At 64.8% G+C, this 22,099-nt stretch overlaps 1 protein-coding gene across 1 annotated transcript; it reads left to right on the top strand.

Moving 5' to 3' along the window:
- Positions 1 to 136: 136 nt before the first annotated feature.
- On the top strand, positions 137 to 22,099 carry ASIC4 (acid sensing ion channel subunit family member 4). Its single transcript, XM_026033631.1, has 10 exons — positions 137 to 1,251; positions 18,802 to 18,946; positions 19,101 to 19,228; positions 19,457 to 19,616; positions 19,958 to 20,014; positions 20,095 to 20,248; positions 20,791 to 20,882; positions 21,160 to 21,239; positions 21,617 to 21,721; positions 21,921 to 22,099. Exons 1-10 carry the CDS (start codon positions 676 to 678, stop codon positions 22,038 to 22,040), a joined length of 1,617 nt encoding a protein of 538 aa, XP_025889416.1. The 5' UTR covers positions 137 to 675; the 3' UTR covers positions 22,041 to 22,099.

The following is a 22,099-nucleotide window of genomic DNA, read 5'->3' as shown; positions in this document are numbered from 1 at the left end:
CGGATCCGCACAGCGCGGCTCGGCACAGCGCGGCTCGGCACGGCACAGCGCGGATCGCACGGCACAGCGCGGCTCCTCTCGGCACGGCGCGGCACGGCGCGGCTCCGCTCGACCCGGTTCGGCTCGGCTCCGGCGGCTCCCGAGCCATTCAAACAAGTGGCTCCAGCAGCACTTCGGAGCTGGGGCTGGCGAGAGGGCGCAGCGCGGCTCCCTGCCCCGGAGGCGCCGGGCCCTTCACACTGACTCTTTCTCCAGCGCTCGCTCTTTATTTGACGATGAAATAATGTTGACATGTCTTGAATTATTAAGTATTCCCTGGATTTTATTAGCACATGATGCCTAAATGCTGCCTGTATCTGCTGGGGTCTTAACCAGCGAGGAGCGAAGGAGAGAGGCAGAGAGACAGAGCGCGAGAGAAGAGAGAGAGGGGTTTTTGACAGCTGTATTTGTGCTGATAAGCGAAGGCACAAGGAGACGATCGACTAGTGAGACAAGAGGGAAGCGGCGGCAGGGAGCTGCTGAGAGGGGCTGTGCTTCCCTCCGGAGACGGCTCGGCCCTCCCGGCGCCGTGCTGGGGCTTGGGGGGGACCCGAGCCCCCTCCCAGCGCCTGGCCGGGGTCTCGGTCGGTGCCCGGGGGCAGCTCGCTGGCCGGGCACGCCAGCCACGCTGGGCAGATGCCGATTGAGATCGTGTGTAAAATCAAATTTGCTGAGGAGGATGAGAAGCAAAAGGAGAAAGAAGAAGGGGATAAGGAGAGCCTGATTGAAGAGCCAGCACGGCCCCGGTCCCGGGACCTGGCCGCCTTTGCCAGCGCCAGCACCCTGCACGGCCTCGGACACATCTGCCGATCAGGACGGCTGGGTGTGCGCCAGACCCTCTGGGCGTTTGCCTTCCTGGCCTCGCTCGCCTTCTTCCTCTACCAGGCGGCCAAGTCGGCGCTGCTCTACCTGGAGCACCCCCATGTCATGGCCTTGGACGAGGAGGCCATTCGCGAGATGGTCTTCCCTGCCATCACCATCTGCAACATCAACCGCTACCGGCACTCGGCACTCACCGACGCCGACATCTTCCACTTGGCCAACATGACGGGGCTGCCCCCGAAGGACCGGGATGGCCACAAAGCCACGGACCTGCTCTACCCTGACCCTGACATGGCTGACATCGTCAACCGCACCGGCCACCAGCTTGACGACATGCTCAAGAGCTGCAACTTCAGTGGTGAGAACTGCTCCTCCCGCGACTTTGCTGTGGTGAGTGCACTCCTGGCTCAGCCCGCTTCTCCCGAGGCCCCTGCCAGCTCTACGAGCACTGACCCGGCCGTGCCTTGCCCGAGCGGGGATCCCTAGCTTGCTCCTGCTGCTGAAGTTTGCATCTCTCGGTGTTTGAGTTTCCCTCCAAGTTTTGCAGAGGGAGAACGAGAGCCCTCGCTGGGAGCTCTCTGTGGGTCTCTGCGCCGCAGGACCAGGCTGCCCACGGCTCCTCCATGGAGGGGGTTGCAGGCAGGGTCTGGGGCACTGTGTGAGCAGGGCTCGGAGGTCTCTGGGGTGGGCATGCAGTGGGAAGGGGGAAAGCTGTGCTGTGCAGCCTTGCTCCAGCCAACTTCTTCCCTGTGGGTTGAGCTGCTCTAGAGCGGGGTGTTTTTCACAGCTGGAGTGGACTGGGTGGGACATAGACCCTTTTGCATGTGGAGGAGCCCCCTGCTTTTATGGGGTGGCAGTGGGGTGCATGTGTATCCAGGAGCCTTGTGCACACACATGTGTGCAGATGCACATGTTGAGCACCCCGAGCAGGTCTGCATGGGGACACGGCTCTGTCCAGGTGGCCTGTGGCTGACCCACTTGCCACCCGGGGTGCACGGGCAGGGACCTCCCTCCCTCCAGCAGCACCAGTGCCTGCCCAGCCAAGCAGGCAACCAGCCGGACGCTGCAAGTGTGCAGCGCTCTCCAACGCTGAGCCTGAAATCACAAATCCCTGCTGTGGTTTGGGAAAATAAATGTGCTGAACGGGCAGAATACCTGATGGGACCCTTTTCAGACCGTAATGACTCTGGAAATGAGCCGCCTCTCTCCTACGGCTGCCAGGGGCTACTGCTCCGCTTGCTGGCTGCGCTCGCAGGAGCCGCGCTGCGAGCCGGAGCCGGAGCCGAGCTGGAGCTGGAGCCCGCGCCGTGCTGGGGAGGGGGATGCCACCGCCTGGGTACTTCCCGGGGGAGGAGGACGAGGAGGCTCCGTGGGTCTGGAAATGGCTGGTGCAGCCGTCCTGTTTCCCTCCGTGCCCGTTGGTACAAGGCGGTTCTCTGTGCGGAGTGGAAAGCTCTGCTTGGGGTGGTGTGCGGGGAGCTGCTCTGTGCAGGGCTTGGCATGGGCAACGCTCGTCTGCAGTGGGGTGAGGAAGCGCAGCAGGGGCACTGCCCAGCTCATCCTGGGGTTCTTTGGGCCCCTGTCTGCTGTAGCAGAGCTGCCTGAGCCGTCTGCGGGAGAGAAGTGCGATCCGGCTGGATGAGGGCAGGGCTGGAGCAGGAGCTCTGGAGCTGGTGCCTCCTGCACGTGGTGTGTAGGGCTGCCCTTGCTCTTGGTTGTGCCAGGCTCCCACTGAGGGTCCTGCTGGGCAACCCTGCAGAGCTCAGGTCTGTGCATGGTCACGGGCACGGCGTGCAACCACACTTAGTCCTTCTGGATTGACTGAATACCATAGGGTCCCAAAGCTTGACCAGATGGGAACAAACTTGCCGGAGCCAGGACCTTGCGTGTGGCGTACAGGGCACTGCGGGTCAGTGGGGCTGCCAGGACTGTGACCAGGACCCGGCTTCTCAGTGGGGACGTGCAGCCCCGGCAGCATGTGCTGGGGCTGGGTGGCTGGGAAGAGAGCACGTGGCGAGCATGGGGCTGTGCTGGCACCTTGCACCAGGGCAGGCTCAGCACAGGGGTGCTGAGCACTGACTGCTCCGGCCTGAGCATGGTGGGTCCTGCAGCTTCCCACCGTCGTGTCTCTGCTCGGCGCCCTGTGCCTTGGAGGCAGCAGAGATCCTGCCCGGCGCTGTAGCTCCGCTGTCAGCTCTCCTGGTAGTAGCAGCCGTCAGGCAGAAAGGGGCATCCCCGGCTGCCTGTTTGCAGGCAGCACCCAGAGCAAAGTGGGAATCTCAGTGCAGGAGCAGCCACAGGGCATGGGCTGGGGGAAGGAAGGATGGGGAAAGCATGGCTGGAGGGAAGGGACTCTCTCTCCTGGGAGCTCTCTCCACCGCATCACGTCCCAAAGGTCTTGCTGGGCGGCAGATGTACCTGTCGAGGGAACATGGCGTTTACAGCAGGGGCTTCTGATTGCAGTTCACCCCAACCGAATTGGTCCCCTGCGCCTCCTCCTGGGACTGAGTAAATCAGAGTGCAAGTTGTGTGGCAGTGAGACCCTGTGTCATGTGTGGGCTTGGGAGCTCCCCGACATCCCAGGCTTGTCACAGGGGCTTTGCGCCCCAGGGCGTCCGTGCCCTGATGAAGAGACACCAGGGTTGTGCTTCTCAGACCTCCTCTGTTCTAGTCCTGCACTGCTGTGCACACTTGTGCTTGGAAAGCTCTTGTTCCCTCACCACAGTGAGCAGATAAGCGGGTCACAGCACGTCCCAGGCTGCCGTACATCCTGGTGGAGCAAACAGCATCCAGGACATCCAAACAGCCGTGGGAGCTGACCCCATGTCCCCAGGGCAAGGGGAAGAGGAGGGAACTTCCCCTTCTGCCTCCCAGAGCGGTTCCGGGAGGACTTCATCCACAGGCTGCATGTTGGGATGCCTTGGGATAGCGAAGGGAAGCAGCTGTGGGCAGCCCACTGCCCGGGACCTGTTGTGGGGCGGACAAGTGTCCCCTTGCGCTGCTGCTTGCAGCCTGTGTGTGCATGATAAATACCTCGCGGATCCTTTAAGTAAGAGCCGCGAGTGGTAAATGATCTTCCCCTATTTAACGTCACAAATCCACATTCTTTATGGGATAGCAAATTAAGAAACTATGGGGGAAAAAAATCCCCAGCGTAAGCATCTTCTGCATAATAAAGCCCGGCTGGGCTGTAAATCTCACCAGGCAGCGGGGACAGCACTGAGCCGCAGCAAGGCTCCCCTGCAGCCGCGCTGACAAATGCGCCCCGCGCTGCGGGAGGGACGTGCGGAGCCCCAGGCAGAGCCTCGTGGGAGCCTCCACAAGCCCCGCTCTGCTCTCGCCTTTCCCTGGCATCACTCGTTGTGCCCGGTCCCTGGGATTGCCCATTGCAGCCGGCGGGAGAGCCTGGGTGGCCGCGTGGCGCCCTGCCGGCTGCGCGAGCCCAGCTGCGGAGCCCAGGGGTGCAGCGTGCGGCGCTGGTGCGGGAAATCAATAGCGCTCCTTACGTGCCGTTAAGCGGGAGGTGAGGAAGCGGCCCCACGGGGACGGGGCTCAGCTGCGGCAGGCGCCTCGCTCTTGCTGCCGCTCCAGCGGGATGCCTGGCGCTGGTGTCCTGCTCCCATGCGGATGCATGGGAACATGTGGGGTTCCCGTGGCCGAGCGGGAGCCCGTGTGGCTGGGAGCGCTGCGCAGGGATGCGCAGGGCAGGGGTCCGTGGGCACGCTGGGGCGCAGGAGGCGGCCGTCCCCGCCGCGGGCAGCGTCCCTGCAGCTCCTCGCTGGCCCTGGCTGTACAGGGAAGCTCGGGCCCTGCCCGCCCCGGAGCCCGGCGCCTCTCCGCAAACCTCATTCCCATCAAAAGCCTTTTGTTCCCGATGTGCTGCTGCTCCAGCCAGGCCTGCCGGGCCGGCGCAGGGGGAGAGCGGGGAGCTTGTGAGAGCTGGCAGCGCAGCCCGCGCTGGCACTGTACCCTGCTCTCCAGGCAGGGCGTCCTCGGGAGCCGCGCTGGCGGGGGCTCCCCGCGATGTCACCCGCTCCTGGCCCGTCCCCAGCTCCGGCTGCAGTGCCCTGCCTGGAAAGACAGTGTCACCGGCGGCTCCGGCATCCCGCTGCATGGCGTGCGGGACCGTGCCTGCTGCTGGCCCCTCTCCTGGTGCTCCCTGCTGCTGTGCATGAGCAGGGGATGTGCTGCCCAATTCCCCCCGTGCAATCAGCTCTGCTTCCGACGCAGGGACTCTCGCTGACCTTTCTGCCAGAGCCGCACTTAATAAATGTCACATTTCCAGCCTATTTTTACACCAGGTAAATGAGCTGGTCTCGTTCTTTCTCACCTGCCCCTGGCCCACCTGGCACCTCTGGTGCTGCTCGACTGCCAGGAGCTGGTGGCATTTCACTGTGGTCCTGCTGCTACCCCTGCTCCCTTTCCAGTGCAGGAAAGTAGGGAGAAACTGCCTGTCCGTGGGGATGCTGCCACCCTTGCAGGCTGGCGGTGGTGCCACACTGGCAGCCCCAGCAGCGACACTTTCACAGTCCCAGCTCTGTATCCCCACTGGTGCAGGTGCTCCGTGGATTCATCTCCTCCTGTCCGGAGCGTTGGCAGCTCCAGTGCCGTTACACATGAGCCGCCTGGGCACGGCTCGAGGCTCTGCTTGTGCCAGAAAACGGAGGACTTTAATGCAATTCGTTGCCATTTAATTTTACACAATTCCTGCTGCTTAATCCACTGAGAAATGCTAATTTATACAATTCACGTCTAAAAATAAATGTCAGTCCAGCAGCTCCCAGCAGCGGGTAGCTGCTCCCAAAAGTCCCCAGCGGAACTTTGTGCGGGGAACCCCTGGCTGGCACCCGCCGGTGCTCCCTTCCCGCCAGGCACAGCATCCCTGCCCCTCTCCTGCCTTTAGCTGCACAGACCCCAGTGCCAGCCCCAGCCTGGCACCACACACGGGCAGCGGGTGCCCAGGACCGCGGGGTGGGTGCAGGGCTGCACCCATGGGTGCTGCGTCCCCCCAGCCCACGTGCAGGGGCTGGAGCGGGAGCGCGGTGTGGGGAGGCGAGGGCGCCGCAGCGGGGGAGCGGAGCTGCTGGAGGAGCCGGCGGCTTTCCCACCGTCTCCGTGATTGAGATCGGATCACCGTGAGCATAAAAAAGCTCTCTTCATAATTATATTTAATGAATTGACTTTAAAAGCTCTTACGCTCTTATCTGGGTAATTTAATATCACACACTTAATAAGCCTGTCTCCGATACGGGGGGGAGCCAGCGGCCAGGACGCCCGCGCCTGCTGTGGCTCCCCCGGGACGCGGGACGTGCCACGAGGCCGCCCCACGTGCCGGGCTGCCCACGGGGGGAGCCCCACGCGGGGGTGCCCCACGGCCAGCAGAGCACAGGAGCGATGGGGACGGCGGAGCCGTGCGGGGCTGCGGTGCCCGGCGGTGCGGGCGCGCTCGGTGCCAGCGCCGGCAGGCTGGCGGGGAGGCGCGTGCCAAGGCGGTGGCGGCAGCGCCGGAGGATGCAGCTGCCACCTGGCCCTGCGTGGCGAGGGAGGGAGGCAGCGGGGGGACACGTCCCCGCCGCGCCGGGGCTCCCGGTGCCGCGCGGGCGGCGCGGGGCCGCCTCGCCGGGGCTCCCCCGCGGCCCGGCGGCTGCAACAGAAGGTTTACAGAGCTGCACTAAGTGACGCAAATGGTTTGAAGCCCATAAAGAGAGACGGTTTTATGTAAGACGACTATATAAAGCTCTGCTGTTCTGCCATTGATGAGATATAGGCCTTTATTTATAGAAGGCAATGTTTGCAGTGCGAGTGCTGAAAGCCAGCCAGGGACCCTCAGATAGGGCGTCGAGTCATTTCACATGCAGCTGCCGTCGACACTGTTCACACATTAAAGAAAAAAAAATTAACAAGTTTGCAGCCAGTCAGGTGGAAAAAACAATAATTGTTGAAAACCGTATTTCCCCCTTTTTCCAATAGCAAATAGCTGAAGCGCTGCTGGGGAGACTCGGGCTTGTTCACTGCGTGGAAAGGACAGGCTGAGGCTCAAGCCAGGCTGGGTCGGATGCCGTGGAGGGGGCAGGGTGCAGGGGAGAAGGAGCAGGGTGCAAGGAGCAGGGTGCAAGGGGGAGCAGGACACAAGGGAGAGGGAGCAGGGTGCAGGGGAGGACACCGGTGGCAGGAGGAGATGCCCAGGCAGGGGTGGCAGGAGCCCCTGCAGGCACCGAGGCAGCTGGCAGAGGGTTTATATGCGTGCGTGTGCATTTATAGGCGCCTCTGTGTGTGCACAAATGTCCAGGACGGGAATAACAGGGCCTGCAGGCACTGATGACAGCATCGGCAGAGCGGCATGGGCTGCGTGCGCGCCGAGCTCTGCAGGAGCAGGGCGCTGAGCCGGGGCTCGGACCGAGCCCGGGGCCGTCAGCACACGATGCTGTCTGCACGGGGGCTGTGGAGAAGCTGTCCAGTGGGCTCTCCTGGCCGAGCTACCTTTGCAGCCCATGTGCACAGAGATACTCATTCGGGGGCTGTGTCTTCTCCAGATGTGGCTGTTTTTCTGCTGGAGAGCAAGCAGCACGTCCCTGTGGTCAGAGCACCCTGCCAAATTTTGTTTCATGCACGAAAGAAGGAAAAACTTCTCATGATTAATTGTGCAGCAGGGGAGAACATGCTTCTCTCTAGCCGACTCCGTGCAGATCGTTGGCCTCTCCTGGCGGCTGCTGCCCGCGCGCAGCTGGGGAGGCCGGGAGGCTCTTCCCGCCGGGCACGTCCTCCCGACAAGCAGGGAGGCTGCTCGCGCCGCTCGTCTCAGGGGCAGGAGGGTGCAGAGACCTCTGCAAGGGCCAGGCTGGGAGGAAGGCCGGCTGGGGCTTCACAGGAGGGGAGCAGTGTCCTCAGCAGTCCCCGATCTGCCCTGCTCCCCCCGGGAGCGGGTGCAAGCAGAGCGCGCTGAGCCTCAACTGTTGTCAAACGCTGGCTAAGCTTTAATGGAGTCAACAGGTTTTATTCCAGCAGAACAAAAGGTTATGTTCCAAATTACAGCATGGGGAATGCAGGCGCGCAAGACAAGTTGGAAGCCAGGAACAGCCGTGGGTGCTGTGTCCCAACAGCTGCCAGGGGTCACCGTCGTCTCCAGACTGGAGGGACCTGGGCAGCACCTGGAGCACTGGGGAGCTGCAGAGAGACTTGGTCAGCAGGGTTTGGGGCTGTGGGTGATGCTGCACCTGTACTGGGGTGCTGACAGGGAGCAGCCCCTCTTCTGCAGCCTCAGCTGGGTTCAGATGCTGCAGGACCTGCAGGGTGGGCCCCACGGTGGGAGGGGAAAGGAGGCATGAGCCTCATCAGGTCGAGCCCCTGATTAATCACTAGTCGCCAGCCCTGCAGCGAGCAGCAAATTAGCAGTTTAATCGTGGGCACCCGTTGTGCTGGAGGGCTACTCAGCTGTGATGGAGCTGGCTGCGCCTCCCGTCCCAGGCAAGGAGCGCATGCTCCATGCTCGTCCCAGCTCTGTCACCCTGGCCTGGGACGCTGTGGGTGCTGCGGCTGCTGGGTGCCCTGAGCAGGGCCAAGGGGAGGCCAATGTTTCTCATCTCTGAGCAGGGCCAGGGGAGCTCAGTGGTTCCTGTCACTGCAGAGGGTCTGAGCAGGACCCGACACCTTCCCGCGTCCCCTCCTGTGTCCGGCTGAGCCCGGCTCTCCGCGCAGCGTCGCTGCCCCGCGGTGTCGCGGGGCTGGCAGCGGCTGTCAGCGCTGTCAGGCTGCCCTGGCAGGGCACCGTGCTCGGCTGCACAGCAGCGTTTCGCGAGCTTGCCACCCCCGCGGGTCGCTGGCCCCCGGGCTGGCCCCGGCACCCTGCACATCACCACGCCGGGTGCCACCGTGGGTGAGGGAGCTCTGCTCCCGGGGCAGCCGGGCACCCTGCAGGCAGAGGCGGTTCAGCTGTGGTGTCACTGCTGCTGCAGCCCAGGATAGCGAGGTGGGCAAGGAGAGCCGGGTGCAGTGAAGCCACGGGCCGTATTGGACATGGTTGGTGCTGTCCTCGGAGCCTCTGGGGCCACCGCTTCGTCCCCGGGAGCCGCCTGGCCACGTCGCGGCAGAGCTGCTCTTCAGAGGGAGTTTTTCAGGCTGCCCGCCCTGCACGGCTCCGGCTCTGACATCCTGTTTCCTTATCACCTGACATGACCTTAATTAACTCCCTGGGCTGATAACGCTCTGGGTTTCTCCTCGCGGAGCTGTCTCGCGGCTCCGCAAAGGCAGCGCCGCGGAGCTGGCAGCGCGGCGTGGAGCGGGGCAGACACAGGGCTGGACGGGAGGGCACGGGGCCCGAGGAACCGCGGGGTGCTGCGTGCGCCAGGCTGGCCGCCCCTCTGCTCACACAGGGACAGGGGCAGCCTGGCGGCCGTGCTGATGCCCCGGGCATGGTGGTGCAGTGCAAATGGCAGGAGCATCTGCCCCGGGCAGGCAGAGGTGCTGCGCTCTGTCATGGGGGGGCTCGGCTGCAGGCTGAACCACCTGGAGCACATGCGACAGGGTCCTCATGCAGCCCCGTGTCCCCTCGGAGAGTGACAGAGCTGTGGAGCCACACAGGCGGCCCCAGCCCTTGGTGAGGGCGGCGCTCCCTGCCCTGCACCCTGCTGCGCTGCCAGCCCAGGCGGATTGAAACGCCGGCATCGATGACTTTTGCAGCCACTTTATCTCCAGCACTTTGCAAATATTGGCGGAGGGGAGATTATTCAATAACAAAGTGTGCAGATGGGAATCTCGGCTTACGATCCCTTGGGGCATGCTGTGCCGCAGCCCCACTGCCTCGGAGCAGCCTGCACTCGCCTGGACAGAGCCCCGGGGACGTGTCTTGCATGGACAGAACATGAGTCTGTGTCTCCCAAAGCCAGACCCCAGGGCCTCACAGAGACAGTGCAGGACTCAAAGCAGTGTCCCCAGGGACTTCTTCCCTCTGGCTGGGCCCCAACAGGACCCTGCTCTGCTGCAGCATCTATCTCCCGTACCAGCACAGACAGTTCGGGCCCTGGAGCGGGTCATAGCTCTGCTCATGCCAGCCACGCGCTGCCCATCCTGCAGGCAGCGCTGCCCTGGCAGCCCCTGGGGCGCTGCTGGGAGCCCCGCAGAAAGCAAAGGGCTGCACGATGCTGCCAGCCCATCTCCTCCCCAACGGTCCCGGAGATCCAGCCCTCTCCCTCCCAGCCCCAGGACATGCAGTGGGAGGTCACTGGCTCCCGTGGCACATATGGAAAGGGAGCAGCTCGACATCTCTGCTAACACTGTGTGCAGAGGCACCAGGCACTGCATTTTCCTGAAACTGAGCGTGCCCTGGAGACATGGGCTTTTTGGAAAGTGTACACGGTTACTGCTTTTGGAAGCCTGTGGTGTAGGAACAGGCATGGGTATCATTCAGAGGCTCTCTTCTGGAGCCAGACCTGTGCTAATGTACCTTCCTTGTGTCACTCCTGGCCCTTCTCCTTGGAGTAGGTAGTGGCCCTGGCTAACACCAGAGTCCCCAGAAATGCTGGGGACAGTAGTGCAGCTGGGGAGCACCATTCCCCATTGCCTAACAGCTGGCAGTGCCAGGACAGATGGGTTCTGTCCTGGGAACGCTTCGTTTGCCAGGAGGGACCTCCCTGCACATGGGCCAGCACTTGGGTGAGATCCTGGGCTCCTGCCATGCGAGGAGTGGAGTCCTGCAGACCGGGATGGGGTCCCGGGCAGCCCCTGCCCTCCTGTGCCAGGCAGCACTGTCCAAGGATGGAGAATCTCGTATTTGTCCAGGCGTTTTCTTTGAGGGGGGACTCTCGAGAGGAGCTCCTCCACCCAGGAGCGCCCGGGATTGGGAAAGCCAGCCCCTATCATGTTTGTTCCATTGATTTAGCGCCGCGGAGAGGGTTTAATCAGCCTTTAGCCTGCACGCTCCGGCATTAAGAACAAATCCATTAGCCACGAGATAACCACAAAGGGTTGCGCGGAGGCTGGATGAGGTCCCAGCGCCTTCAAGATGCAAATTGGCAATCAAAGATCAAAGCCGTGCAGTTCCCTAATCTCTACTAAAAGGGCTCAGCTATTAAGGAGCCCTTTCCCGCCGGGCTGTGATCACCCCACTTCACTGGGGCTCCTGATGCGCGGCAGGTTGCGCCGTCACCCAGCCTTGCGCCCTGGCCCCGGGAAGGAGGGTGCAGGTGGGTGCTGGGGCTGTTTGCTTGTGTCGTATCCTTCCGTCTTGACATGCTGGTGTCAAATCCGTGTTGGCAGAAAGAGCAAAGCCTGAATGGTCAGTGTGTGGAGGGACAGAGCCGGGATGGGGCCGGGTGCTGGGGAGCCATGCGAGGCGCAGGCACTGCGGCTGGAAGGGATGCTGGCAGCCGCTACCCGCCTCGTCTCGGGATTTATCCTGCTCAGCCCCTGCCTGGCCGCACCAGGTGGCTCGGGTCAATCCCTGCCAGCCTCTGGGAAATCAGCACGTGGACAGGTGGCAGAAGCTGCAGGAGGAACCAGGGCAGAGCAGGATATATAGATGCAGATTCCCGTTTGGGGATATTTCTGCCTGCCCCATCTCACTCTACAGCAGCGGGAGCTCCACGTGCTCCGTGTGCCGGGGCTGGCTGCAGGATGGGGCGCTCCGTCCCCTCTGCTCCAGCAGCCCCGCGAGCCCTGGCAGCCCCACAGCACAGCAGTCGGGCAGGCCGTGGAGCCGTGGAGCGGTGAGCGGAGCTGCCAGCACCGTCAGCACATTCCTACCGCGCAGATGGGCCGCCGGGCAGCGCTCAGGCGGGACCCTGCCGCACAGGCACACTCCGCTGCCCCACTGCCAGCACAGCACTTCCAGCCCGCGGGCTGCAGCGCTCGCTCGCTCCATGGGGCCTGGCACGAGCCCAGCCGCTCCCCAGGTAGCCTCTCACCTCCCCAGGTAGTCCAGAGCAGTGCGGGGCCCAGCGACATCAGCCCAGGCCAGAGCCCAGCTCGTCCCACTCCTTGCTCGTGCTGGGGGCACCGTCTTTGGCTGGGGGTCTGGTGCACAACTGCCCACCTCTGTGCCGAGCAATGGGGTGCAGCGGAGCTGGAGGACATGCCCGTTGTCCTCCCAGTCCGGGGTCCAGAGAGGGGCTGGCTCCGCCGTGCCGCGGGTGGCTCTCCAGGCACCCTCAGGAGACGGCACAGCCCGTGCCGCTCCGCAAGGGGAGCAGCATTGATGTGCTGGCAGCGTCTCCAACGGGGTGGCAATAAATCTTATCAGTATAAACCCAACTGAGGCAGCAGGATAACCCCCGTGACAGCCCAGCTAAAGCAGAGGCTTCATCTGCACTGTGTCAGTGCTGCGGATTTACAGATAAATGCCACAGCCAGGGACACTGGGGGCAGGCAGGCACCTGCCCACCGCAGGGGCTGGCTGCTCATTGCCCGTAACTGGGGGAGCTGGGCCCGGGGAGGATGCCAGGGAGCGGGATGTGCAGGACAAGTTGGGGGATAGTGCTCTGCCTGGCCCCCCACACTGCAGCACGGGGCTGCCCAGAGCGACCCCCACACTGGACCCCCATCTGGTCTGCAAGGGGCAGAGACCGGGCGACGTGTCCCCCCGTTTGTGACACCGTTGTGCGCGAGCAGCACCATATGTGAGACGCTCAGCTGCTCCACAGGGCACCTTGCTGCACCCATGCAGAGGCGTGCCCGTGCCGCTCCGGCGCGCGGGTGCCGCATGCGGGAGCAGCAGGGCCCGGCGGCAGCAGCGGGCGGCGAGGGAGCGAGGCGGCGCGGCGCGGGCGCGCGGCAGGCTGCGGAGCCGCGCGGCCCCGGGCGAGCGCTCGCCGAGCTGAGCTGTTACATTTCCTGGCGGCGCGGCCCGCGCAGCCGTGGGAACAGTAATGAGATGGAGCAGCAGAAGGACGGCGAGATAAGGCTGCCTGCGCTGCCCCAGCAGATTAAACGCTGGGATTAAGCAGGCGGTGCCAGCTCTGCTGCCTTTTTATCTCGCTGCTTCTCCCCTCTTATTCTCCTGCAGTCGATAGTGAACGGTCTCGGAGCTGTCAGCAAAGGAAATTGCTTGTTAACCCGTTGGGGACCGGCGGCGCAGCGCTCCCTGCGCGGCTGCTCTCAAAGAGCTGCCGTCCCTGGGGACGGCGCTGCCTGGAGAGCTGTGCCCGTGAGGCCAAGGGGAGCGTGGGCACTGCACGCTGCCTGCTCGCGGTGCCAGGGTGCCCACGGTGCCCATGGAGCCGCGTCCTGAGGCAAGACAAGGGCCAGTGGTGCTGGGGATCGGCTACTGCCTCTCAGCCAAAACCCGCCAGCAGCCCCGGTGCACATGGCTGCAATGGGAGGCTTCCCGTGGGGCTGCACGTACCCATTTACTGTCCCCGGGCTGCTCCAGGGCACTGCCCTGCTGCGGCGGCAGGACAAAGCTGTCAGCAAGCAGCCTTGGGCCCATGTGCATGAATACGGTGATCCGAGCAGCACAAATGCAGCCAGGGGCACTGCTGCGGCACCCAGGGTTTCCCTGGGTATTTACAGCAGGTAGCCGTGCTCCTGGCAGGTATGGACCATGTCCTCAATATTCCCTGCTTGCTTCTGTGTGCGGGACAGACTGCCTCAGCATTACATCTGTGCATGAAATAACAGTGCTGTCCTCTGGCCTTGCAGCCAAGCGGTGATGATCAGCTGTGTCCACATCGCAGAGGACATCACACTGCTCTCCTCCAGGCCACATCAGGAGCTGGTACCTGAAGACATAATTATTGCTGCGTGTGTGTTTTGTTCAGGTTGCTTAAACCCACAGCAGAACTCGGTGTGTCCTAGGGCTCTGGCTGCCTGTCCCTCACGCACAGGGGCTGCAGGTCACACAGAGCCAGCTCACCTTTGCACAGCTCGGGGACCTCACCGGAGGAGCACTCGAGCCCCAGGATGTCAGGGAGCTGGAGCAGATGCTGCAGAGAGCGGCTGGACTGCACCGAGAGCAGAGCCTGGGTTGTGAGAGGAAACTGGAAGCAACTGGCACGTGCAACTGGCAGCAACTGGCAGGGGGAAGGCTCTGAGAGGATGGGATTGCTGTTTATAAATACATCAAGGCAGTAAACACAGGGGAGGGAAAAGAGCTATTTAAGCTAAGGGACAATGCTGGCACGAGAACAAATGCTACAAACTGGCCACAAATAAATGGAGGTTGGAAATTAGGAGATCAGTGAGATGCTGGCCTGGCCCCACTGCTCTCCCTCCAGCCAGGGAGCTGCAAGAGGACACCGCAGACCTCGCATTGTGGTGGAAACAGGGAGAGCCCAGCCCCATGCCGGAGTGCCCGGAGATGCCCTGGGACGGAGGCTTCATCCCTGCTGCGGAGCACCCATGCCCTGCAGATGCGGGACCCCAGTGCATGGTGGTGCAGCCATCCCTGCCGGCATCCCTGCCGGCAGCAGCAGCACTGCACGGGGCAGGGGGCTGTGGGGGCAGTTGGAGCTGGGGCAGAGCCAAACTGGCACTGTTTCTCACCCCTCCTGGGAATGGGGAAGGGAAACGGTGCGACCGTGCGTGAGGGGCGATGCTTGCAGAGGCGAAAGCGTCCCACTGGCTCAGAAAATTGCTGCAGAATCGGGCTTGAAATGAGTTGAAATTGCTGAATCCAGGCGGATCTCATATCCTGGGCAGTTGCAATGCTGGCGTCAGCGCTGTGCCTTCCATCCCTGGGCACCCAGGCGGGGACTGCGAGCGCCGTGGCGGGAGCCGGGATGCCGGGGCTGCAGCGGTGGGACAGGAGCGGAGCGGGGGTGCCAGGACAGAGGCAGCTGCACTAGCAGAGCGCAGCACAGCGCGCATGGGGACACAAACCTGTGAGGGGGTGGCAGGCCCAGCTGACCGGGCTTGTCCCCATGATATACCCATCGGGACCAGGTTACCTGTGGCCTGGCTCTGCCTGTATTACCCCAGAGGCAGCACCGCCCCATTTCCTGCAATGGGCATCCCCGTGCCTCCATGTGCAACTTAGGAAGCATCCATTCCCTGCCGCTCGTTGCCTGTGCACGCCAGCGTTTGCCTGTTAGCTTAATGCAGCCCCTTGTCTCCTCAGAGCAATCAGGATTTGCCGCTGCTTGCAATGTTTAACGTCGTCTTCCAGAGGCTAAGTACCGTGGGGAGCCGTGTAAGCCGCGGAAATACCTGTGTGATCCGGGATCAGCCGGAGATGGGCACAATGGGCTTGTCGCGGCAGGGACGGGGCATCGGGGAGCACGTGGGGCTGGAAAACCCCACGGTGGGACCACTGTGGTGGGCAAGGTGAGGGTACCAGGGCCAGGTACAGGGCACCCAGAGCCCCACGGGTGCCCAGTCCTGTGGGGCGGAGGGGAGCAGTGTGGGGCAGGAGGAGGAAGGAGTGAAGCCAGGCTATCTCCCAGTGGGATCTGCTTGCCAAGCCGCCGGCAGCTATTTCTGTCAAGGTCAAAGTGTCTCCACAGCGGAGAGCAGGGAAATGAGTAATCGTGTTGAGAAATTACCTCCCTAATGGGGTCTCCCCGGCACGTGAGCGCGGCGCGGGGATGCCGCGCGCGGCCGGCACAGGGAGGCTGGAAGGCAGTGCGGGAGCACCCTGCGCCCACACCACAGCACCCATGGGTGCTGGGTGAGGGGAACCGCTGTGCCCAAGGCTCTGGAGCTGCAGGGCACATGTGTGCAGGATGCAGGGACGTGTAGGTGCCACCAGGAGAGACTGCCGCCCCGCAGGGCACTTTTCTGGGTCAGCCGCCAAGAGGGAATCGTGTTGCCGGTGCGGGCAGGCTCTCCCCTGCCCTTCTTCCTCCTCTTCCTCCTGCTCTCGCCATTATCTAATTGGGTTTGTCATGCTGGAAAGCCAGAGCCCTTCAGGACTGTGCTGTGCTCTCGCCAGCGAGATTTCACAGCTGTCCTCGGCACCCTGGCAGCCGACAAGTGAGTAACTCAGCTGTGCGCCGCGGGCACCCCGTGCCTTCCCCGTGCACCCCTGGCCGTGTCGCCCGCCACGGGCCCAGCAGCACCGGGGACGAGGCCGCCGCCGTCCCCTCCCTGCGGCACCTCTGCCCCACAGCTCCTCTGCCAGCCCCGGGTGCCATCTCCACCCCTTGATGGGTTTCCAACCATCAGAGACCCCAACCCAGCCAAGAGATGTCACCGCTTCTGGGTGCTGTCCCTGTCCCCAAGCCATGGTACAATGTGCCCCCCCGCTTCAGGGCAATGCGATGCTGCCCAGAGATGTCTGAGCCAACGCGTGAAATGGAAGTGCTCAGAGAAACGACATTTCCTCCAGCCTGGAAAGCTCATCCTCTGCTTACAGAAAACTAATATAAAAGCTGCCCTAGTGTGCAAGGGGCTGATGGTATCAGGCCGGCAGCCTGCGGCGCTGAGAGCCACAATAAATCTCGGCTAGGAGCCAAGCCAGGGAGATCAACCTCGCGCAGCTGCTCCGTGTGTAGGGCCCCCGTCTGTGCCGCGTCCCAGGGAGGTGTGTGGGGACAGCAAGGGCAGCCCAGCGTGGCCTGGGGTCGCCGTGCAGCGCCGCGGTGCCCCGGAGCAGCTGGCATCACGCCGGTGTCTGCACGCTGAGTGCCGCGGCAGCCCCGCGGGCAGGACTGCTCCCCGCGCGGCTGCGATAGCAGCGAGCGAGCGCCGTCCCGCGCCGGGCCGGCTCCGTGCCGGGGGCTGCCTCTCTGGATGCAGTGGATGGGACGGGTGGGCACAGGCAGGGTTTGTGGTGGGGGCTGGCGCTGCGTGCGCGGTGTGCAGTCCAAATGCGGGACCGTGCTGCCCTCTGCCGGCTCGGAGCCTGGCCAGCCCAGCACCGCACGGCACCCCCAGCCCGTGCGGGACGGGGATGGGGTCCCGGGCCCAGTGCACCTGCATGGGGACCTGTCCCTGGGCTGGCAGAGAGGAGCCCCAGGGTGCCCCGTGCCCTCTACAACCAGGAGCAGCTCACACTGGGCATGAGCACCCCCTGGCAGGCTGTGCACCGTGTGGCACTGGATTGCCATGTTCCCAAGGCCTCTGAACAGTTCAAGTGACACAGGAACATCTGGGAGGGATGTGGGAGCCAGTAGTTTGGTCTGCAGTGGTTGTTGCTTCAGCCCTCCTGCGATCTTCTTCACCTGGTCTCGCCCCCGGTGCCAGCAGTGTCTCTCCTCCATGGCCCACAGCTGCAAACAACAACCCCGCAGATGCTGTTCCATGTGCCAGGCCACGAGCAGGGCTTGCCCGGGCACCCGAGCACTCGCAACCCTTCCCTTGCCTTGCCTTGCCTTGCCTGGCCTTGCCGGCCTGGTGACAGGGCAGGCGAGGCTGCGCCGCCGGCCTCCTCCTCCTCGCAGGTGCCCGTGGTGCGTGGCGCGGGCAGCCGGGCACCCTGCTGCAGCAGGCGGGGGGCTCGGTGCTGCCGGCGCGGTGCAGAACAGCGCGGCACAGTGCGGCACAGCGCGGCACGGCACAGCGCGGCGCTTTGAAGGCGCCCTGACAAGCTGTCGGGCCCGCGGGGCGCGCTGACAGGCGGGCGCCTCGGAGGCGCCGGCGGCTGCGCGCGCTCCCCCCGCGCTCTGATCAGCGCCGCAGCCGTCACTTCAAAGCGCCGCGCCGCCCGCGAGGCTCCCACGCAGCCCGCGGCATGGCGCAGGGTGCAGGGCGCGCGGCGGGACGCAGCGGGCGCCCGCGGCCCTGCACCGTGCCCGGCTGCCCGCGCGGGAGCCCAGAGCCTGCCGGGCCTTGCCAGGCTGCCCTGTGGAGCGGGCATAGGGCTCCCCAGCGCCAAGGGATCCCTGGCAGCGCTGGCAGGGCTGCTGTGGCAGCATGTCAGGGACATGGGGACAAGGCCGGGTGCAGCGTCTCCATCTCCTGGCACTCCTGCAGCACGGCCAGGATGGGGCATCACTATGTGGACACTGGTGCCCACCACGTGGGGCACTGGGGGCTGCTTGGATGAGCTGCCCCGTGGGACAGCATGACATCTCCCCATCCCCCCCCAGCCCGTCTAGGGGAGGAATTTTCCATTCCCGGCTGGATGGGGGAAGGCGCCTGCCTGCACCAGCCCCCTCCCCGCCCTCCCCTCGCCCGTCACTGGAGCAGCTCGGGAAGGCGCCTGCCACATTCGGCTCGGGAAGGTGCGGAGCAAGAGCCTGCAGGGAGGGAGAGGCAGCAGTGCTGGGCCCAGGCCATGTCACCGGACGGGGATGCCCTGGCGCCGACGTGGGGCTGCAGCGTCACCCAACTCACCGTCACCTTCCTGAGAGCCACCAGGATCCCCGGGCTGCACTACGCCTGCACCCGGCCGCAGTCCCGCCTGCGCCGCCTGCTCTGGAGCCTGGCCTTCGCGGCCGCCGTGGGGCTGCTGGCCACCGGGGCCACCAACCGGGCGCGCTACCTGCTCTCGCACCCGGTGCACACGCGGGCGCGCACGGTGTGGGCGCCCCGGCTGCGCTTCCCGGCCGTCACGCTCTGCAACCCCAACCGGGCGCGCTTCCTGCAGCTCACCAAGCCCGACCTCTACTCGGTGGGGCAGTGGCTGGGGCTGGCCTGGGAGAACCGCTCGCTGGTGCCCGAGCTGCTGGGCCTGCTGCACGAGGACCGGCGCCGCTGGCTCGCGCGCCTCGCCAACTACTCGCGCTTCCTGCCGCCGCGGCGCTCCGAGCGCACCATGCAGAGCTTCTTCCACCGCCTGGGCCACCAGATCGAGGACATGCTGGTGGAGTGCCGCTTCCAGGGCCAGCGCTGCGGCCCCCAGCACTTTGCCCCCGTGAGCGCCCGCCTTGCAGGGGGCGGGGAGGCCGGGCTGCCCGTTGGGGTGCATGGTGCGAGCTTTGGCAACAGCAGGGAGGCTGAGATGTCCCCCTGGGAGCTCTGCTAGCCCATGCAGCAGGGCTGCAAAGAGGCCCCAGTCCTCACCCTGCTTGCGGACCCCCCTGCCAGTCCCTCTGCCTGGCCCCTCACCCTCTCTTTCTCCACCCCCAGGTCTACACGCGCTACGGCAAGTGCTACACCTTCAACGGGGACCGGAGGAACCCTCGAGTGACCCGCCAGGGCGGCATGGGCAACGGGCTGGAGATCATGCTGGACATCCAGCAGGAGGAATATCTGCCCATCTGGAGGGAGACCAGTGAGTGGGGCCGGGCTGCGGGACGGGGCGCTGGGCACTGCCAAGGAGGCCATGGGGCAGGCCACTGGTGGGGTGCACACCAGGGCATGCCTGAGGACTGGCCCATGGGCAGGAATGCAGCCCACAGCCCTGCCATGCTTTCCCTCTCCTGCAGACGAGACATCATTTGAAGCTGGCATCCGGGTCCAGATTCACAGCCAGGACGAGCCGCCCTACATCCATCAGCTGGGCTTTGGTGTCTCACCGGGCTTCCAGACGTTCGTGTCCTGCCAGGAGCAGCGGGTAAGGCTGCCTCGGAGGCCAGCGGTTGCACAGAGCGAGTGCCAGCCTGGGGCTGGGCAGGGGGCCCATGCAGCGTGGCGGGAGAGGCACGGTGCAGTGCCCTTCCCGGGGCTCCTGCTTCACCCCATAGAGCCCCTGTCTCTGCCGGGCACTGCACCACGTCCCACAGCACCCGGGGGTACCCTGGGTTCCAGCACTGCCCCACACCGATGCCTCTCTCCCCGGCAGCTCACCTACCTGCCCCAGCCATGGGGCAACTGCCGGGCCAGCGTGCAGGGGGAGCAGACGCTGCCCGGCTACGACACGTACAGCATCGCCGCCTGCCGCCTGCAGTGCGAGAAGGAGGCCGTGGTGCGCAGCTGCCACTGCCGCATGGTCCACATGCCAGGTGAGGGGCACGGGCGCTGCCGCGGGGACGCCCTGCTGCCCCACAGCACTGCCCTGGGCTGCCCCTGCCCCATCCAGACGTCACCCGGGGGTCACCCCTGCCCATCGCCCTCTGCACGCAGGATCACCCCTGTCTCCTCCTCCTTGCCTCTGCGCTTGCCCCCTGCCCCATTCTCTGCCCCAGGGTCAGCCCCTTTGCTACCCACCTTGCACCCAGGTCAGTCTTGCCCCATTTGACCTGCCCTTGGGGGCACCCTTGCCTGATATGGGAGTGAGTCTGGGCAAAGGGTGAGGGACCAGAGGGCTGGACCCCCATCCCCGCTGACCACTGCTTCTCCCCAGGTAACGAGTCCATCTGCTCTCCCAACGTGTACATTGAGTGCGCTGACCACACGCTGGGTAGGTGTTTGGCACGGGGCGGGCCGGGGAGCGCGGCACGCTGGGGGCAGCCCCTGCCCACCTGGGTGCGTGCCCCTCAGACACGGCCGTGGAGGACAGCCAGGAGCGCTGCAGCTGCCCCACGCCGTGCAACCTGACGCGCTACGGCAAGGAGATCTCCATGGTGCGCATCCCCAACAAGGGCTCGGCGCGCTACCTCGCCCGCAAGTACAACAAGAACGAGACCTACATCCGGTGAGCGGCGCGGGCAGCGCGGCCTCCTCCCTGGGCAGGGGCTGCCCTCAGCTCCCGGCGGTCCCCGGGAATCTGTGGGAGCCCGAGCCCCACTTGGCTTGCAGAGACTTGGTCCTTTTGCAGCATCCTCTCCCCAGCAGTGGCTGGAGCATCTGCCCTTTCCATAAGCCCTCCTGCCCTTCTCCGTGTGCATCCCACAGCCACTCCCAGCCCGGGGCATGTCCGCACTGCACCAGCCAGCCCATGGCCGCTCTGTGCAGCCCAAATAACTCACTTTGCATCTGTGCTGCTGGGTGGGGAGGAGGGAAACTGCAGCAGCTGGGAAGCATCATCTCCCCAGCGCTCGCCCTTCAGCTGAGGCTCGTGCTGCCACCAGGGAAGTGCTGGTGGGGCTGCCAGGCGTCTCGGGGCTGGGGGTGCCCAGCACATGGGGCAACGTGAGGGACTGGGGTCCGTGGGAAGGCAGTTGTGCCTGGGGAGGGGACCCGAGTGCTAAGTTTGCAGGCCAGCCCTGACTGCTGGGTGCTGCTGTGTCCCTGCAGGGAGAACTTCCTGGTGCTGGACATCTTCTTTGAGGCGCTGAACTACGAGGCCATTGAGCAGAAGAAAGCCTACGACCTTGCTGGGCTGCTCGGTGACTCCCCTCTCCCTCCCGTGGGACCCCTGCCCGGCCGCACGCTCTGGTGCCGGGAGGATGTGGGGCTGCTCTGGGTGAGACCGTGGCGGAGGGGAGCCAGCCCGCAGTGCGCTGGTGTCCCGCAGCGTGGTGCTGTCCCCTCCATCCTATGGCCCTGCCTTAGTCACAGTGGTGTCCCCTGGCCCTAGGCGTGGGCTCCCACCCCAGCCCTACTGGTCTGTCCTTTACTCTGTCCCGCTGCTGCCCATGACCAACTCTTGCTCCTGCTCCACAGGGGACATCGGTGGGCAGATGGGCCTGTTCATCGGTGCCAGCATCCTCACCATCCTGGAAATCTTGGACTATATCTACGAGGTGCGCTGGGCGCTCCCGGGCTGTGTCTGAGGTGGAAGCGGGACTATCGGGCATGGAACGTGTTGGAAGAAGGTGCCAGACATGGGAGACGATGCTGACCAGGCCATCCTCGGCCCCCAGCAGTGGGGAAGGCCATGGCATGGCCAGGGATAGCACATGAGGCAGGGCAGTGCAGCCCCCAGATTGATTGCACTGGAGGGGAACAGCTCCCCATGCATCCCTTGGTGTCCAGGAGGTGGCTGGGGAGGGAGCGGGGGTGGCAGGGGGGCCCAGCAGGTCCGTGCAGACCGACATGTGCATGCGCAGCTGCGCCCACGCCCATGTGGGTCTGTGCACATGCATGTCCAGAAATGATCCTCCTCCCTCCCTGCACCCAGGTGATCCGTGACAGGGTGAGCCGGCTCTTGCGCCGCTCCAAGCCGCCCCTGAAGAAGCCCTCGGGCAGCATCGCCACGCTGGGACTGGAGGAGCTCAAGGACCAGGTAGAGCCCCTGGGTGCACAGCCCCTGCGTGCCACAGGCGCTCCTTGCTGCGCAGGCTGCGGTGGCAGAGGTGCTTTGCAGGGGGCAGGACGGGCCGCGTGCCCAGCGGGACCGATTGGGGCTGGGGCTGGGGCGGCCGTGCTCGTGGAGGGGGGACACGAGGGGCCATGGGGCTCTGCTGACAGTGCCATCCCGGCAGAGCCCCTGCGACACGCTGGGCCGGCACGCGGAGGGCGCCTACAACGCCGGCATGCTGCCCAACCACCACCACCGCCACCACTACCCGCACCAGGGTGTCTTCGAGGACTTCGCCTGCTAGGCCAGCTGGGGAGCGCGGGCAGCAGCGCCCCGGCCGCCCCTCCGCGGCGTCCGCACGGA

The sequence above is a fragment of the Nothoprocta perdicaria genome, unplaced genomic scaffold, assembly GCF_003342845.1.
Source record: "Nothoprocta perdicaria isolate Ctin4 unplaced genomic scaffold, notPer1 scaffold_0, whole genome shotgun sequence".
Lineage (NCBI taxonomy): Eukaryota > Metazoa > Chordata > Aves > Tinamiformes > Tinamidae > Nothoprocta > Nothoprocta perdicaria.
This window is presented reverse-complemented; position numbering and strand designations above follow the sequence as displayed.